The following is a 20185-nucleotide window of genomic DNA, read 5'->3' as shown; positions in this document are numbered from 1 at the left end:
ACTTGCTAAATTACCCCATCTTCAAATCAATCTCACTGGCCAATTTATTTATTTTATTTATTTAACTAGGCAAGTCAGTTAAGAACAAATTTTTATTTACAATGACGGCCTACCCCGGCCAAAGCTCCAGTATGAGCATTTATATCGACAACAATGCTTTGATCAATCCGAGGTCCATTGAAAATGCCTTCACATTCACAAAACACACATAGCCCATCAAGCAGCATCACACCTCAGCAGACACTTTCAATCTGGAGAGAGTGCTCTGTCAGGAAATTGGGCGTGTGCACAGGGACAGACGGAGACATAATCCAAGTGCAGCTGAACACAACACAGCCCTCAATCACTCTCACACATTCACTCTTTCCTCACTGAGGCCGTCTTTCCTCCTCACTGAGGCAGTGTTTCCTCCTCACTGAGGCAGTGTTTCCTCCTCACTGAGGCAGTGTTTCCTCCTCACTGAGGCAGTGTTTCCTCCTCACTGAGGCAGTCTTTCCTCCTCACTGAGGCAGTCTTTCCTCCTCACTGAGGCAGTCTTTCCTCCTCACTGAGGCAGTCTTTCCTCCTCACTGAGGCAGTCTTTCCTCACTGGGGCATTCATCATTCCAACCAATGACGAATCAGAGTTCACCAAGAAAGAGTCCACTCTTTTGTATGTTCTGCTGTTTGAAGCAGCAGTTTCTATAATTAGAGGCTTTTAACCCAATGAGCAGAGAACAAGAAGGGATTTCCACCATTGGCCACTGTACTGTAGCATGATAGGACACTGCTGGGCCCTCGAATCTGTTCCAAGATAATACATTCATGCAAACTCAGAATGTTTCACAGAGGATAAACAAAGTATTTCTTGGGGATAATGAATTCCCTTGATGGTTCTGACGATGCCCTTGCTTCAGTTGAGAAGATTGAATGAAATAATTAGTCTTAATGCATGACATCAGGCTCCATCTGGCTCTCTCCAATCTGAGCACGCAGGGTCGTGACCGAACGATTGAGTCACATTATACTTCCCAGGACACAGAGAGGGCTAAGGTTTCAAAGCTCCTTGTCAATTTAGATAGATTCCCTCTAAATTTAAAATGCATTATCATCAGGAAACAGCCGGCCCGGAGTCAGATGACAAATTGGGCAGGCTACAGCATCTAGATGTTGCCATGTAACTTCACAGAGAGAAGTATTTTGAGTTGCGCAGAAATATAGCTATTTTTATAGAAAAGATGGCAGTAACAGATTTCTGAATTAATTCTCCAGTTATTAGCATAACCAGCAGTATGAGCTATCGTAAAAATGTTTTGCCAATGGACAAAATTGGGATCTTACTAGTGGATGTATTACCTTGCAATTACACTAACACTTCTTGAACACCTATAAAATCCTTGAACTATCTAATTGGCTATAAAATAATACGAAAACGACGAGCAAAGATCTTATTTTAAGGCTTTACAATTAAATCCATGACCATATTGGAATCCTATTTCCTCCAAACTACACTAACAACCTCTCTGGCTCCGCTACCATCCCACTTCCCCTGGCTGTCAGTGTCACAGCCATGACTGGAGAAAAACGCCAATTCCTGCCAGACAGCCATTAACCCCAGAATGGCTGACCAACACAGACCCCCACATCTGCTGTCTGGGCTTGGCTTGGCTTAGATATGAGCTGAGAAGGCGTGGCCTAATACCTAAAGCACTTGCACTACATTACCCACGGTCTCCCAAAACCGTCTACATTATCCACGGTCTCCCAAAACCGTCTACATTATCCACGGTCTCCCAAACAAAAACATGGAGAGAGACTAGCTGGGGAGGGTCATTCCTATTTCACAAGCTTTTCATAGAGCGTCCATTTTACAGTTTCTTTGTGGGTTTGGAGTAGATTTCAACCTCCCTTTCTACTTCTACTGTGTGTGAAACGAATGAGGGTGGAAGTCTTGGAATAACAACAGTGTAATGTTTTAAGTAGTTTTCCTAAAATAGATTTGTATTTTTAGGCTATGCTATCATCACATTGACTAGAGACTAGTTTTGTAACAAAAAAATAGCCTCTCTGTCAAAACACACAGAGACGTATTTTATGTCCACTGTTTCCAAGGCCAGGGGAGTAAGACTTGGGCAAGATGAGTAAAAAGAGCAGATGTTTCGGTGAATAAGGGACATGAGAAAAAGATATGTTGACAATCTGGGAACTTGTGCTTTCCCTCCCTGAGACGAAGGGCAATCAAAATGCCAGGATTAGATTAGTTCCTTGGCATAAAAGGCATTCCTTGATGATTGCATATTGTATAGTGACAGGGGCGAACCTACCTCATTGTTCTTGTCACGGTACTATTTGATGACGGCACGTCTAGTGGCTTGGACCCCAGCACACTTCAACCCGACCCCCACTACCACAGACTCCCACTCAGAGAAAACAAAGCAGTCATGTGGGGTCTGCACTTTTTAATCCACATAGCCTGCTCTCCTAGTATCGGCACAAAGTAGCCGGTCACGTCGCCACCACGCCTTTGAACTGCTGAGGAGCATGGGAGGGAGCAGGGAGGGACACCCACAAAACACGCCTGGTTCCCGTCTGGTATCACACAAATAAATCCCCTAATGCTGGAGTCATACAAGGAAACAGTTGGTGACGCGAGTTGAAACTTCGCCAAGATAGGGGGCAGTCTGGGGTAATGATCTAATTCATTGGGGGTACTGGGAGGGGGACTTTGATTCTAATCCAATTTTTATAGATGTTATAGTTAGAGCAAACTAACACCTTGAAAAGAAAGGAAGGACTGCTGTGGCATCAGTGTTTCTGCCTTAGGGTTTATTCTACACCACCCTGGTTTGTAAATGGCGTACAGTTATTACTGGATTGTGGGCCTCAGTCACTAGGCCTATATTTCTGAGAAATGTAGCAAGATTGGGGGTGGGGGATTAAACAAGGCAGAGGGGAGTCTGGGTAATGAAGTCTATATGTGCAGCTACGACTGTGGGGAGCAGGCTGAGGCCCTCCCGACACAGAGCATGCGATATAGCTGTAGATGCGCGGCACAGGGTGAGCGCTCAGCCTTCGGCCTCTCTGTCGAGAGGAGGACAAACAGAAGTGGGAAAGCGGCAACTCATTTAAAAACATATGACCGCACACACAACTCCCTTCTATAGCTTCCTGGCTGAAGTTGCGCAGTTGCGAGTGCATCCTGACAGCAGGTAGGAGACGAGAGGAGCTGCCTTGTGGTAAAGCTATTCAGAGCTCTAAAAGAACAAGACTGATGTCATTTAACTGAACTGAAATAATAAATAAACATCCGACGACTCAGAGCAGAAAACGTGCCTGAAAAGAAGAGCACAGAGAACTAAAAAAACAGCACAGCCTACTTCAATGTCCATTTCTGTGTGCTTTACTGAACTCAGGCCTATGCACTCACGATTTGGGTGAGAAATAAAAAGGAAAAAACCCTTTCAAGCACAACTTTAAGCAATTTGGAGCAACTGAGTAAATATCTGAACAGGTCCATTGCGCCATTAAGGGGACCATTAACAAGCTGTAGTTCCAGTGTTTGACACAGAACAGTAATGTATGCAGTTAGCCTGAGGGAGTGGGAAAGTCAGCCGGCTCAAATAGTCAGCGTCTTCACTGGGCATATTATGGTCAGTGGGAGTGCCTTGAGAGCCATGCAGATGAAGGTTAGCAGAGTGAGGAGAACACACAGCTCTCTCTACCGATGTCATCAAGACCCCGCAGCTTCTGACCAATGAGTGAGTCAAGTGAACACACACACAATAAACAGTGAGAATGAGAATCAGTGTACCAGCTTACATTGACAACCAGCTTCTTTCTCAAGGCCATCAGACTGTTAAACAGCCATCACTAACAGAAAGGCTGCTGCCTTGGGTTGTGCCGTGGCGGAGATCTTTGTGGGCTATACTCGGCCTTGTCTCAGGATTGGTGGTTGAAGATATCCCTCTAGTGGTGTGGGGGCTGTGCTTTGGCAAAGTGGGTGGGTTATATCCTTCCTGTTTGGCCCTGTCCGGGGGTATCATCGGATGGGGCCACACTGTCTCCTGACCCCTCCTGTCTCAGCCTCCAGTATTTATGCTGCAGTAGTTTGTGTCGGGGGGCTAGGGTCAGTTTGTTATATCTGGAGTACTTCTCCTGTCTTATCCGGTGTCCTGTGTGAATTTAAGTATGCTCTCTCTAATTCTCTCCTTCTCTCTTTCTTTCTCTCTCTCGGAGGACCTGAGCCCTAGGACCATGCCTCAGGACTACCTGGCATTACATTTACATTTACATTTAAGTCATTTAGCAGACGCTCTTATCCAGAGCGACTTACAAATTGGTGCATTCACCTTATGATATCCAAGGGCATAGCATGATGACTCCTTGCTGTCCCCAGTCCACCTGGCCGTGCTGCTGCTCCAGCTTCAACTGTTCTGCCTGCGGCTATGGAACCCTGACCTGTTCACCGGACGTGCTACCTGTCCCAGACCTGCTGTTTTCAACTCTCTAGAGACCGCAGGAGCAGTAGAGATACTCTTAATGATCGGCTATGAAAAGCCAACTGACATTTACTCCTGATTATTATTTGACCATGCTGGTCATTTATGAACATTTGAACATCTTGGCCATGTTCTGTTATAATCTCCACCCGGCACAGCCAGAAGAGGACTGGCCACCCCTCATAGCCTGGTTCCTCTCTAGGTTTCTTCCTAGGTTTTGGTCTAGTTTTTCCTAGCCACCGTGCTTCTACACCTGCATTGCTTGCTGTTTGGGGTTTGAGGCTGGGTTTCTGTACAGCACTTTGAGATATCAGCTGATGTAATTAGGGCTATATAAATAAATTTGATTTGATTTGCCTACAGACTCAAATCATTGGCCACTTTAATTAATGGATCACTAGACACGTTAAATAATGCCACTTTAACAATGTTTACATATCTTACACATCTCAAATGTATATACTGCATTTTATACCATCTATTGTACCTTGCGTATGCCGCTCGGTCATCACTCAACCATATATTTATAAACTCAGCAAAAAAATAAACGTCCTCTCACTGTCAACTGCGTGCATTTTCAGCAAACTTAACATGTGTAAATATTTGTATGAACATAAGACTCAACAACTGAGACATAAACTGAACAAGTTCCACAGACATGTGACTAACAGAAATGGAATAATGTGTCCCTGAACAAAAGGGGGTCAAAATCAAAAGTAACAGTCAGTATCTGGTGTGGCCACCAGCTGCATTAAGTACTGCAGTGCATCTCCTCCTCATGGACTGCACCAGATTTGCCTGTTCTTGCTGTGAGATGTTACCCCACTCTTCCACCAAGGCACCTGCAAGTTCCCAGACATTTCTGTGAGGAATGGCCCTAGCCCTCACCCTCCGATCCAACAGGTCCCAGAAGTGCTCAATGGGATTGAGATCCGGGCTCTTCGCTGGGCATGGCAGAACACTGACATTCCTGTTTTGCAGAAAATCACGCACAGAACGAGCAGTATGGCTGGTGGCATGTCATGCTGGAGGGTCATGTCAGGATGAGCCTGCAGGAAGGGTACCACATAAGGGAGGAGGATGTCTTCTATGTAACGCACAGCATTGAGACTGCCTGCAATGACAACACCGCCCCAGACCATGACGGACCCTCCACCTCCAAATCGATCCCGCTCCAGAGTACAGGCCTCAGTGTAACACTCATTCCTTCGACGATAAACGTGAATCCGACCATCACCCCTGGTGAAACAAAACCGTGATTCGTCAGTGAAGAGCACTTTTGAAGAGCACTTTTTGTCTGGTCCAGCGACGGTGGGTTTGTGCCCATAGGTGATGTCTGGTAAGGACCTGCCTTACAACAGGCCGACAAACCCTCAGTCCAGCCTCTCTCAGCCTATTGTGGACAGTCTGAGCACTGATGGAGGGATTGTGCATTCCTGGGGTAACTCGGGCAGTTGTTGTTGCCATCCTGTACTTGTCCAGCAGGTGTGATGTTCAGATGTACCGATCCTGTGCAGATGTTGTTACACGTGGTCTGCCACTGCGAAGACAATCAGCTTTCCATCCTGTCTCCCTGTCTTAGGGGTCTCACATTGCAATTTATTGCCCTGGCCACATCTGCAGTCCTCATGCCTCCTTGCAGCATGCCTAAGGCATGTTCACGCAGATGAGCAGGGACCCTGGGCATCTTTCTTTTGGTGTTTTTCAGTCAGGACACTAAAGAGGCCTTTCTACTAACTTTCCACAACTGTGACCTTAATTGCCTACCGTCTGTAAGCTGTTCGTGTCTTAACGACCGTTCCACAAGTGCATGTTCATTAATTGTTTATGGTTCATTGAACAAGCATGGGAAACAGTGTTTTAACCCTTTACAATGAAGATCTATGAAGTTATTTTGATTTTTACGAATTATATCTTTGACAAGGTCCTGAAAAAGGGCCGTTTCTTTTTTTGCTGAGTTTATATACATATTCTTATTCCATCCCTTTAGATGTGTGTGTATTAGGTAGTTATGGAAATGTTAGATTAATGTTAGATATTACTGCACTGTTGGAACTAGAAGCACAAGCATTTCACTATACTCGCATTAACATCTGCTAACTATGTGTATGTGACCAATAAAATTTGATATGGTAAAGACTTCCACTTATTAAAAAAATACAACTGTCCAAACACAACTCATAGGCGTTTGGTGCTTTACTACTCACTGGTGAAAACTACAAAAGGGAAACCCTTAGACCTGGACAGTCACCACCTGCCAGCAATAATCCTCACACTTTGGTGAGGACATAAAACGAAGTTACTAAAACCTGCAAAGAAAAACACAGGTTCGAAATAGAAAGCCAGGCAGTGCCGAATCCCTGGTGTAGGGCTAGGCAATATATCAATTGAATTTGATTAATTAGAATTTATGTTTGTGCGCGATATTCCAAATGCCTGTATCGCAATAATGACGTTTTTATGAGTGTTTATGTCTGCTTGTTCTCATGTTGTCATTTTGGTCTCGTCTCCTTCTGTGCTCACCTTCCCATTTACACCACAGATCTGACGAGATGCACATGTCTCCGCCATAACAACAGGAGTCTACCCAAAAGATCACAGAAAGCCCACAGAAACGCATTGGGCTTATTTTGGACAGATTTTGGTGTCCATTCTTCTATGGTTTACAAACACACACCACCAAGCCCCTGTCACTCACACAACAAAGATGAGAGATCACTTCTTCCTCTCTGACAAGCAGTTTCAAACTCGCTATTTGCATTTGAGGTTTGGTCCAACAGAATCAGAGACATTATTTTACTATCTATTATTATCTCTAATAGAGAAGTTACCTTTTCTAACAATACCCTTTTTATGGCTCAACTGCTCACATTGAGAGCAGAGCAGACACTACCAACACGGGAGTATCAATAAACATTGATTCTGGAAAATAAATGCTCAGTTTGTCGCGCGCGGCATTGCACTACCAAATACCGGTGGCAGCATTTTAGCTGTCTAGTGTGTGTTTTATAAATGTGCAATAAACCTAAAACACAATTATATAAAGAATTTGCAACTCGTTCTCATTTTGAGAAATAAGGTAGGCTACTTGATTTCAACATCTGAACACAGCGGACAGGCTAGCGTGCTGTTCAAACAGTTGGAGACAGCCAGAAGGGTGTGTTCATAACAATTCAACTGTTCTACCTTGTTAGCTAGCAAATGGACCCAAGTTGGCTAAAAACTTAAAATATAAAGATTAGCTGGACCTTGGTGTGTTTTATGGTTGGGGAAGGCTTATATTTAGCCTAGATATAATTTCACGAGCCCTGAATTCATTAGATTATTGCTGACTGTTTGAAATGCAGTGTATTTGGGGCCTCCCGGGTGGCGCAGTGGTCTAGGGCACTGCATCGCAGTGCTAGCTGCGCCACCAGAGTCTCTGGGTTCGCGCCCAGGCTCTGTTGCAGCCGGCCGCGACCGGGAGGTCCGTGGGGCGACGCACAATTGGCATAGCGTCGTCCGAGTTAGGGAGGGTTTGGCCGGTAGGGATATCCTTGTCTCATCGCGCTCCAGCGACTCCTGTGGCGGGCTGGGCGCAGTGCGCGCTAACCAAGGGGGCCAGGTACACGGTGTTTCCTCCGACACATTGGTGCGGCTGGCTTCCGGGTTGGAGGCGCGCTGTGTTAAAGAAGCAGTGCGGCTTGGTTGGGTTATGCTTCGGAGGACGCATGGCTTTCGACCTTCGTCTCTCCCGAGCCCGTACGGGAGTTGTAGCGATGAGACAAGATAGTAATTACTAGCGATTGGATACCACGAAAATTGGGGAGAAAATGGGATAAAATGTATAAAATAAATAAATTAAATAAATTTAAAAAAGAAATGCAGTGTATTTGACCTTTAATTGTCAAATAAAAACAGTTGTTTTTAGTTTTAAAATCAAGATATACACTAACGTCACTTAGAAATGTCCTTGTTTTTGAAAGAAAAGCAAATTTTTTGTCCCTTAAAATAACATAAAATTTATCAGAAATACAGTGCAGGCATTGTTAACGTCGTAAATTACTAATTGTGGCTGGAAACGGCAGATTTTTTTATGGAATATCTATATAGGCATACAGAGGCCCATTATCAGCAACCATCACTCCTGTGTTCCAATGGCACGTTGTGTTAGCTAATCCAAGTTTATCATTTTAAAAGGCAAATTGATTCATTAGAAAACCCTTTTGCAATTATGTTAGCACAGCTGAAAACTGTTGTGCTGATTAAAGAAGCAATACAACTGGCCTTCTTTAGACTAGCGGAGTATCTGCACCATCAGCATTTGTGGGTTCGATTACAGCCTCAAAATGGCCAGAAACAAAGAACTTTCTTCTGAAACTCGTCAGTCTATTCCATGAGAGACATTGCCAAGAAACTGAAGATCTCGTACAACGCTGTTTATTACTCGCTTCACAGAACAGCGCAAACTGGCTCTAACCAGAATAGAAAGAGGAATGGGAGGCCCCAGTGCACAACTGAGCAAGAGGACAAGTACATTAGAGTGAATTGCCCATATGTTTGGGGGGGGGGGGGGGGGGGAAATGGAGATATGATTTTTAGGCCATATTGCCCAGCCCTTCCCTGGTGTAGCTATAGGCTACATCAATAGATGGCTCCATTTGTGTCTGGAGAAACCACTTGCCAATAGAATGACCCTCTGCCCTGCAATTGACCACTTCAAAGATATTTCCCCTTCCTTTGTTGTCAATGGGGTGTCATATGGACACTGTCACATGAGAACCAACATTCCGCACCGCAGATTGGTTTATTCAACCATCGTTGACAAACTTTCAAGTTCGTCTAGTCTGAACAGATTCTCACAGGTTATAATGCACTTCGGGTTTGGGTGCAAGATGATTCTCAGAATTCATTTCAGCAACCACTACCTGTGAACACTGGACAAGATGCCTGGAAAGCAGAGGGATTTGGGCTTTTCAACATTTAGTGGCTATTTGAGACAGTGTGAGAAGAGCTGTTCATCTCAACATTACCGATTTACAGGGAACAATTGAAAAGATAAAGTGCCTTCAGAAAGTTAAAAAAACAGCATCGTTTCCACACAGACCCACTCTCTCCAAGATACTGTTGAGAGACCGTGTGAAGGTTTAGTGCAGAGCTGACCACAAGGAGGAACAGCTACAAAACAACCACAGCCAGATCTGAACACCTACAGGCTAAAGGCTATAGGTAGTCATCAATAAAACATGGCAATACGGTGCAAAGTGTTCGATTTGGCTGCTCCTTGCCCCCAGCTCCCCTAAAATCATTGAAAACTACATACCGTTCAAAGGATTGTTAAATAAATGTTAACTATTTGGTTGTAATATCATCACCTCTTGAAGAGCATGCCTTCAGAAAGTATTCATACCCCTTGACTTATTCCACATTTCGTTATGTTACAGCCTGAATTCAAAATGGATTAAAATGTTTTTTTTTCTCTCACCCAACTGAACACAAAGTGAAAACATGTTTTTAGAAATGTTTGCAAATGTATTATAAATGGAATACAGAAATCTATTTTACATAAGTATTCACACCCCTGAGTCAATACATGTTAGAATCACCTTTGGCAGCGATTACAGCTGTGAGTCTTTCTGGGTAAGTCTCTAAGAGCTTGACACACCTGGATTGTGTAACATTTTCCCATTATTCTTTTGAAAATTCTTCAAGCTCTGTCAAATTGGTTGTTGATCATTGCAAGACAACCATTTTCAGGTCTTGCCATAGATTTTCAAGTAGGTTTAAGTCAAAACTTTAACTCGGCAACTCCAGCGTAGTTGGCGTTGTGTTTTAGGTTATTGTTCTGCTAAAAGGTTAATGTCTCCCAGTGTCTGATGGAAAGTAGACTGACCCAGGTTTTCATCTAGGATTTTGCCTGTGCTTAGCTCCATTCAGTTTTTTTTATCCAGAAAAACTCCCCAGTCATTAACGATTACAAGCATACTCATAACATGAAGCAACCACCACTATGCTTTAAAATATGGAGAGTGGTACTCACTAAAGTCTTGTATTGGACTTGTATTAAACATAACACTTTGTAATAAGAACAAAAAGTGAATTACTTTGCTACATTTTTTGCAGTATTACTTTAGTGCCTTGTTGCAAAGAAAACAAAAAATGCTGAGTTAGAAAGGACACCTCTATCTTTGTAGTGACTGGGTGTATTGATACACTATCCAAAGTGAAATTAATAACTTCACCATGCTCAAAGGGAAATTCAATGTCTGCCTAAGTTTTTTTTACCCACCTACCAATAGGTGCCCTTCTTTGCGAGGCATTGGAAAACCTCCCTGGGCTTTGTTGTTGAATCTGTGTTTGAAATTCACTGCTCGACTGAGGGACCTTACAGATAATTGTATGTGTGAGGTAGTCATTCAAAAATCATGTTAAACACTATTATTGCACACAGAGTGAATCCATGAATCTTATGTGACTTAAGCACATTTTACTCCTGAACTTATTTAGGCTTTCCATAACAAAGGGGTTGAATAAATATTGACTCAAGACATTTCAGCTTTTCATTTTCAAAAAACATAATTACACTTTGACATGAGGTATTGTGTGTAGGCCAGTGACCAAACATCTCAATTTAATCAATTTTAAAGTCAGGCTGTTACAACAAAATGTGGAAAAAGTCAAGGGGTGTGAATACTTTCTGAAGGTGCTGTATACTACTGATGTGATGTGCTTGAAGATTGAGGTGACTGAGCAGTGAGGACAAGTGCAACTTCAATGATTGGTCATTAATAGAGTGATTAAGAGGTGAAAAGGTCAGATAAAGACAAACGGGGAGCTTGGCCAATCCCCATGGGTGCAGTAAACTTTTACTGACTCACACTCAAGACTGTTGGTTGTAGGTGTGACACAGTGACCCGCATTCACTCTCAGTGAGAATGTTCTGGTAGGCTGTACGATGAACAACTGTTGAAATGGAAATTCAGGACCTGATTATGCCCAGAGTATACCAACTGAGAATACAAATGTCAAGCTTTGAATGGAAAAAAAGAGCTTTTGAACTACCTAGGGTGGAAAATCAGGAAAGATACCCGACAACACCATTTTAAAGGAGTCTGTTTGACTTAATAAGGAAGTATTTAACAAAGTTTATAAATTAGCAGGGGACTGATGAAAGCTCAGCGTGAGGGAGGGGTGGGTAAATTAAGACCAAATGTGTCTAGCTCCCCATAAAATCCAGTCAGCATAAGCACCGTTTCTGGTCTGCTCGTATTTACCAATGTGTAGGCCTCATGGCGGAAACTTAGCAATGCCAAAAGCAAAGTGCCATAGTTGCATACAAGGAGCATTGAGGATGCTTGAGGGACTTGGAGTGAGACTGCGTTCACCTGGAAAAGATCAACTGGTGACTTTGGAAAACATATGGTCCAGTGTGCTGCGGAAGGAATATAAGTGCATGAGTGTATCTACTGTGAAAAATAATGAAAGTTCCTTTGAAGTCTGAGGACTTTATTACTTTTAAGGATTCAACTTAATTCCTGTCTCCTGGAGTACTAAGACAACGTTGCTCCAAAGTAGGCAGAGGCACTACTTTGACAGAACCACGTTAGGCAGAGACAATACATTCAGCTGTATTAAAGTTTGTACCCATCTGGGAACAGCTTAAATCTCTCAGCACATTTGTGTTTTTTTTTTCAGTTTTACAATATGTGGAAAGAATGGGTACATTGTGCATGTCCCAACTCTCCAGGGAGGCAGACCTGCTTGACAAGTGGATATAGTATGAGAAAGGACATTAAGGATATCTAAAACAAAGTTCCTGAGTTCCTAACCCGTCTTTTGTTGATTAATGTAGAAAATCTGTTGAAAGAGGCATAATTGCGAACAGCATATCCAGTCATGTAAAGAACAACCTAAATCTAGCCATTAATGACATTACTCATAGCCAGCTTCTCAAAGAGAGAACACATCTGAAAGCCCTTCCTCCATGAACCCACTGCAGTTTTTAAATTGTTTCTTTTTGGGGTTTTTTTGTTGCTACTTTTACCCCTTATTCTTCCCAATTTCATGATATCCAGTCTTGTCCCATGGCTGCAACTCCCGTACGGACTCGGGAGGCGAAGTTCGAGAGCCATGCGTCCTCAGAAACACCACCCTGCCAAGCCGAACTGCTTCTTGACACACTGCTCGCTTAACTCGGAAGCCAGCCGCACCAATGTGTCGTAGGAAACACCGTACAACTGGCAACCGAAGTCAGCTTGCAGGCGCCCGGCCTGGAGTCGCTAGAGGAGTCGCCGCTAGAGCGCGATGGGACAAGAACATGCCGGTCGGCCAAACTCTCCAATAACCCGGATGACACTGGGCCAATTGTGCGCCGCCTCATGGGTCTCCCAGTCACGGCCGGCTGTGACACTGCCTGGGATTGAACCCGGGGCTGTAGTGATACATCAATGCAGCAAAGCAGCTTAGACCGCTGCGCCACTCGGGAGGCCCTCCCACTGCAGTTAAGTGAACACGACAACCCAGCAACACAATTCAAATAATTTCTGAGGAAACTGCCCCTGTGCAGAGGCCATGGAACAAATCAATGAAGTAGTTCATTAATGAAGAGGCACGGCATGTCAGGGAACACTTAAAAAGGAGCTGTTCATGGCAATCTGTGACAGGCCCCCTGACGGTGGGCCTCCACACTCCCATGCACAACAAAGGCCGGTGCACTCCTAACCCCTCTCTCCGATCACACACCGTCCTATTTTCCCAGATTTCCTCGCACCCCCTTATTCCGATGAATGATCCTGTGTTGTGGCAGTGGTGGGGGGGATATTGTATCCCAACAGCCCAGGGTCACCAAGGGGAGCCCAGGCCCCAAATCGATTGGGAAAGTACCGTGACCCCGTCCCACATTTCCACTGTTTAGCCACATGGGGGGAGGGACTTCTCATCTGTAGGAAGGCCCCAAAGAGTGAGAGAGAGAGCCTGAGACTGGGAGATAACAGGGAGCCTGCTGTCCCTGGCTCCAGTTATGCAAGATACCTTACACTTCAAACACACACATTGGAGGAAACATGCTGGGTACTCTTAGGGTGACAAAAAAGAGGACTTTCCATAGTTTCCGATAGAAAGGTTGTGTGATACCAAATAAAATACAATTTTATTGGTCACATACACGTTTACCACATGGTATTTCTGCTTGTTTGCTCACTAGACTGTCAGAAGTGAGGATGTAGACAAAAAACATTGTCTAAAAAAATAAAAAAGACCAAGATGAAGAATGAAAAGATACAAAAAACAACAACAAAAAACACTTAACCAGCTTCCGATGTCCAGAAGGAACAACCGTAGGTCATTAACCAGTTCCAACAGAATCTGGCAGGGGATCATATTTACTATGGGGCAGGTTTGGTCCAAAGCTCTGAGGAGAAATGGTCTGAATGTGGTGATCCTTCCAACGAAATCATTTCAATTACACTAAGTATTAATAAGCTCCTTAAGAGGATGCAGGCCAAGGTGGCTGGCAGTCTGGGCAGCTCATTCATTGATTGTCTCTGCACACTTTATCCTTGGTGTCTGAGACCTTGTTAAAACTTTCCTCCATGCCACCTGTTCTGCGCTACAGGTGCTCACTCCAGCCCAGCCTGGTGGTTCCCACGGACTATGCCTAGGAATCTCTGAATAGATGATGGCGATGCCTTCCACTGGCCCGGGAAGAAAATCCCAAATTGTTTGCATATAGTCAATTTACACACAGGTCTGACACAAGTTTTGTGTGGACCCCAGGAAGAGTAGCTGCTGCTTTTGCAACTGCTAATGGGGATCATAATAAAATACCAAATCACAACAAATAATGAAGGGTTGTCGGACACACCATCAGGCTGCTCATCTAGAGGGAACAGGGTTGCAGGCTTCATGAGAAAACCTATTACTATTTGTCTGTAGATACAGTCAGGGGTATATTACTGTTAAACCTTCAGATTACACACCGCAGAGTGAAGCAGCCTGGGGTGGCTGGAAGATAGATTATATCAACAATCTTTTTATAAAGGATATAAATTGCATCCATTTCTCAGTATGCAAAGAGGAACCTGTTGATTGTTAAATATTCTGTGTAGCTTGGCAAATAAATAGTCTCTCTGAATGACAACAATGATGTTTGTTTGTAACATTAGGGCTGTTTTCCTAAAGAAATTAATGCGCTTTGTGTTTTTTTCCCTCGCTTCTTTGTAACCTTCATCCCATCCGCTATCCACTGCTTTTCACAATCTTGAATTGGGGAATTCAATTAGAAACCACCAAGTATGGAGTGGAGACCACTTCCTCATTGTTAACCAGATACATAGAACAGACTCAGCACATGAGATTAGAGCTGGTGCAAACAGTTGCCCCGAATGCCAGGGTCATTCGCCTGATACTTCCCAATAATCTCCATACAGAACCATGCAGTTGAGACCACATGCCCCACCAGAAGCATGCAGTTGAGACCACATGCCCCACCAGAAGCATGCAGTTGAGACCACATGCCCCACCAGAAGCATGTAGTTGAGACCGCATGCCCCACCAGAACCATGTAGTTGGACAAGATTGCTCACCAGAACCATGTAGTTGGAACACATTCCTAACCAGAACGATGCAGTTAAGACAACATGCCGGGATAAAATATCCAGAGGGTGCAGGAATGTATGTACAGAATGACAACAACAACCAATCCATGCAAAATGCTGGCTGTAAATGTCCATGATTCAACTGAGAAAAATGAGCAGTATGTATGGAGGAGAGAGACAGAGTCAATGAGCCTGGCTGGTCCAACATTGGACCCCTATTGTGATCGTGTGTGGGCCACTGCCATGCTCAGATTCCAGGAATGTTTCTCTGTGAAAGGAAGGCCCATGTTTGCACAATGGGTGCAGTCGGGGAACATGAAACATCATCCAATTTACAGGCCAACACAAAGGATAGGCCCAATTTATGCAACACGTGTGGGTTTCACACTGATGTGCTATCCTGTAACACACATTTACCTTTGAGTAGGAAACTGCACAGTTTGTTTGCAACCCATAAATCAGAAACGACTGACAGCTGAAGTTCCATAAAACCAAAAGAACAAGAACAGTCATATCAAAGCACTATGGATTATTCAACCGTTGTTCAACGCTGATAGTCAGTCAGACCAGCAATTTAGTACTTGAGGCTTCGTTCCCATTGTGACTGTGGCCAAAGCAAAGTAACTTCTGCACAGTCAAAGAGACTTCATAGCTCAAAATGAGAATGTATGTGATCAGACAAATATAAAGCAAGTCTCTTGTAAAATTACAACTAAGGCAGGTAGAACAAAGGCATGGAGAAGTTGCCTCATTTTACAGCAACCCAGAGGGGCGTTAATGACAAGGGACAAACATCCTCTTAGTGGACCAACTGTTTTTATAGTTGTGGTTTTTAGGCCACGGTAATCCGAGTAACTATTTTAGTAGCTCCACCTCTGCTGGACACATTAAGCCCATTTATTTGGAGATGAGAGACAAAGCTTTTACAATCCACAAGCTTAATTAAAGTTCTGTCCATTGTAATTGGTTTATGTAGAAATAAATCACACAACAGACTAGGTCCCATTAAGCCCTGTAAGTGGCAGTGTCTCCTAGATAGTGTGTCTCCCTGTGCTACACTGTGGGGATAGCAGGCTCATCTGAACAGACCTGGTCAATGCCATCAGTCCAGTCTGAGGATGAAGGGTGAGCATATCACTCATTCCAGAGCACTCATAAGAGACAAGCTATCATCACATAGGACTGGAATCGGCCCACGTGAAGCAGACGTCATGCCATCTGGTCCACAGATATTCACCCTAATCGCACCCCTCCCACAATTAATCTCTCACTCCAATAAGTACAGCCTTAGTACGAAAGTGCCTAGTTTAATGTGAAACCAAAACTTGGATGCCAAAATGTGTAGGCCTAAAACACCAAGCTGACAATTATCAAAGGCAATGATCAAAACTGAAATGGCAATGGTTTTTCTATATATTGCGAAACATTGCTGCACTGTCGAGATTTTTCAGTCCTGAAATACAGACTTGAGTAGGCTACATTCAGACAGTCCTCAACTGTCACTTCAAGGGCAAAATGGAGACGCTAGCAATTTTACAGCAAGACAATTCTCTAGTCACAGAATCAGTACAATGCTGGGAATCCAAAACAGCCCCATCAGATCTCCTTCGTGCACTCTAGACTGTGATGTCACCTAATGCCCATGTGAAAGAAAGCCTTTAGTGTATACAGAAAATAAAGCAGATCTTTATTGTTAAGCCATTAACATGGAGGGAGGAATAGGAATTGTCTGTTTGCCTCATTACATTTTAATAGGACGTTCCGACTGACATCTTTACCAGGACAAAGACATGCCGATGTCAAGCTCTTTCCAAAAGCCAATGACACATTGTTTGATTAGCTAGCTAGCTAGCGTCAAGCCAAATGGATAGGCTCTGAAATGAAAAGATCAGTTGATGTTTACTGGTCATGAAAGCATACAGTTACTTGCTGTATAACTCTGATAATAGAGCTAAATGTGGAATAATCTGAAATGTGTAGTTCTGACTATGCTTTTCAAGAGGTGATGATATTAAAACCAAATAGTTTATCAAATGTATTTAACAATCCCTTGGAAATGGCACGTAGTTGTCAACGGTTTTAGCGGAGCTGGGGGTCTTTTGAGATGTTTTATTGATAACGACCTATAACCCAGTGCATTTCCAGTTGTCACTAGTTACCACAGCCATGAAAACAAAATTGTGCTTTTTGGTCTTAATTTAAGGTTAGGCATAAGGTTACCAGTGTGGTTTAAAATCAGATTTATAAAAAAAAAACAAGTTGTAGACATAGGCAGGGCTTAGCCATAATTATGACTTTGTCGCTGTGGTAACAAGTGATGACCAGCTTTTCCTGGTCAGGTCATCAAGAATTAAAAAACTCCTGGCCCCACTAGGCCACCAAAAATCAATCCAACCATTTTGATCCAGATTTTTATTTATTTATCGAAACTGACACCAGGGAGCTGCGTTCCACCTTTAGGTGTCTGTAGAAAGATTAAGCACCAACAGGTGCCTGCCCCAGCAGACCTCCAGAAACACAACCCTTCTCTCTAATTCGGGTGTGTAGATAAATCAGTCTGAGCTTCCCTGGAATCAAAGCCTCAATCCGGTGCCAGGATGTCATTCTGACAACATGCACTCAAAGTTTGAGGCGTGTAATATTGAGTAATATTCTCTCAAGTCAAATAACATCTAAGAGAGGGAAAACGTACTATCATAAGGAGATACTGTCTGTATGTATGCATGAGGAGGACAAACTGACTACCTTTGTTTAGCATGAACCTACTGTCCCTCCTGCAGCATTTCATGAACATGGATGAAGATAAGCAGCACACCTTGCATGCAAACAATGGCAATAAAGCAGATTTGGAGACATGAACAAGGGCTTAGATGGGTCTCCTTTGACTGCCAGTCAGTATTATCCCAACACATGACTGCTATGAAATGTTGCATTTATGGATGACATCTTTATCTGTTCATGACTGGGCATTTCATACACAACATATAATGGATCCAGGGCAGGCACAATTAAAAAAAGATACCCATGTGGGAAATGCTCAGTCAGTGCTCTCATTAGGCTGTATAGGGTTAGGTGGTGGGGTGGGTTTTCATAGAACAAAGCGGAAGTGTTCTTTCTGTTAACGACCTGCAAGTTTGATGAAGCTTACCTGCCCCGGTATCTGTGCCGTTAGAGACCTCTCAAACGCACAGATACTGGGGCAAAGCTTACCCATCTATAAACCACAGGAAAAGTCCTATTCTCGGGCGTGGCCTATTGATGCAAAATAAATACCGAATTTATTGAACAGGTGCCACATGAATTGCAAAGCTCTTCTATTCCTCAATAGACATTAAAAATAAAAAATAAAGAAAATGTAGAGCGATTGTTTGCATGATAACTGTTTCCATTGAACTGTCCATGTTTTCGTGGGAAACTCTCGATATTGTCATCTGGGCCAAGATATTCGTTTTTGAAATCGTTGATTGTAAACTAATGGTCAAAGGGGATGTCCCAAGTAAACAAAGCGGCTAATACCGATTATGCGGTTCTATTATCCAATAAAAACGATGTGGCTATTATTATATTCTGTACATAACAGCAACATCAGAACGGTGTAAAATAAATGACGATTAGTAGCCGAATTGGAGAAAACAAGTTTCCACTTTCCTCTGTGTGTGAGAGCAATGCCAGAACAAATGGCTCTAGTGATTGATGAAAACGCCCAACAATTCGGGGAAAAAAGCCTACTGTGATGATATAGAATTTTGCCAGTTAGTTTAGGGTACCTTTATAACCGACATAGGTACTACAACTAGGTCTAAGTAATGCATTATAACCTTCGACGTGTCCGGTGATGCTACCGAATGTGGACCTTGAAGTAGCCTATAGGCTTTGGAATTCACCACACCACTCACCTCCTCCAAAGCAGTCACCGTACTCCTACAGTGGGACATTCTAGTGGTGAAGTTTGATGCAGTTGGCGCTTTATAATCTTCATTTGTCTCCGCCATGAACTCGGACACTGTAATTTGGTCCGGCATACTATATCCTTTAAGAAAATATATTGTATTCCTTCCTGTTAAACACCCGGGATTTAATTAGAATTTGAGAAAAGCTTACGTTTACAATAATATAAAAGTCTGATAAAATGCTCTCATGTAAACCATTGCTGGATGTGTGTTGTTCCCTTGTTCGCGCTCGAGCAGTCACACTGCAACAATGTTGCGCGCCTGATTGTAACAGTCGCTGCGGTAGCCTTTCCGATTCCAGATGGCTCGCGGTCACTGCTCTTCCCCGTCAATTTGGCGGGTCCCACTCGATTTGCAGGGAAATCCAAAAAGATTAAGCTTCTATGATTTTCTCTTCTGTAGGTGCCCTCTCTCTTCCGAACCTCAGATAAAGCCTGTGAACTTCTTTCCAGGCATGGGAAACAACGAGGCGTTCTAATGCAAGCTCAGAAATTGACAAAGGTGAAGGAGGGATTCAATGGATGTGCACTATCCAATGGAGATCACCAGCTGGTCAATTTGACCCAATCAGAGGCGATGGAAGGCGTGGTCTCTGTCATCATTACAGCGGCATCCAGAGGTTTTTTAAGGTAGATCAAAACTCCTGAAATAGCCTATATAAATAATATTGAATTTGTTTATTTTTATGTTTCCATCAATTTTAAGATTAAACTGTGTCAGACTAAGATCTATTTTCTTAATTCCTACGCACATTAAATTACAGTTAATTTATTGTTTTGACCTACTTCAGTCAATTCCATTTTTGTCATTTATCAGATGCTCTTATCCAGAGCAATTTACAGGAGAAATTAAGTACCTATTGACAGGTTTTTCACCTAGTGGGCTCAGAGATTCAAACCAGTGACCTTTTGGTGACTGGCCCAACACTTAACCACTAGGCCAGTGGTTCCCAACCAGGGGTACTCGGTCCCATGGGGGTACTTGGCCTATAAACAGGGAGTACTTGAGAAGACTCATGACACCATAGACCTACTGGTAAAATGCATGTGAGGGGATACTACATAAGTACTCCAGGCAGGGCAAAATTCAGTTGGTGGTAAAGTAACCGAAAAAGGTTGGGAACCACTGCACTAGGCTAGCTGCCACCTAAATGGACTATACAATGAAAGCTTGGGGAAATAAA

The 20185-nt window shown here is 43.4% G+C and overlaps 1 protein-coding gene across 1 annotated transcript in view; it reads right to left on the bottom strand.

The window, feature by feature from the left end:
* The window catches only part of LOC120060188 (arf-GAP with SH3 domain, ANK repeat and PH domain-containing protein 2-like), a 102768-nt gene extending 83327 nt beyond the window's left edge, over nucleotides 1-19441 (bottom strand). The window contains exon 1 of the mRNA XM_039009323.1: nucleotides 18949-19441. Within this exon, the coding sequence (XP_038865251.1) occupies nucleotides 18949-19074 (126 nt within the window). The 5' untranslated portion in view covers nucleotides 19075-19441. The remainder of the gene's footprint in view (nucleotides 1-18948) is intronic.
* Between the last annotated feature and the right edge of the window lie 744 nt (nucleotides 19442-20185).

The sequence above is a fragment of the Salvelinus namaycush genome, chromosome 15 (genome assembly GCF_016432855.1).
Source record: "Salvelinus namaycush isolate Seneca chromosome 15, SaNama_1.0, whole genome shotgun sequence".
Lineage (NCBI taxonomy): Eukaryota > Metazoa > Chordata > Actinopteri > Salmoniformes > Salmonidae > Salvelinus > Salvelinus namaycush.
This window is presented reverse-complemented; position numbering and strand designations above follow the sequence as displayed.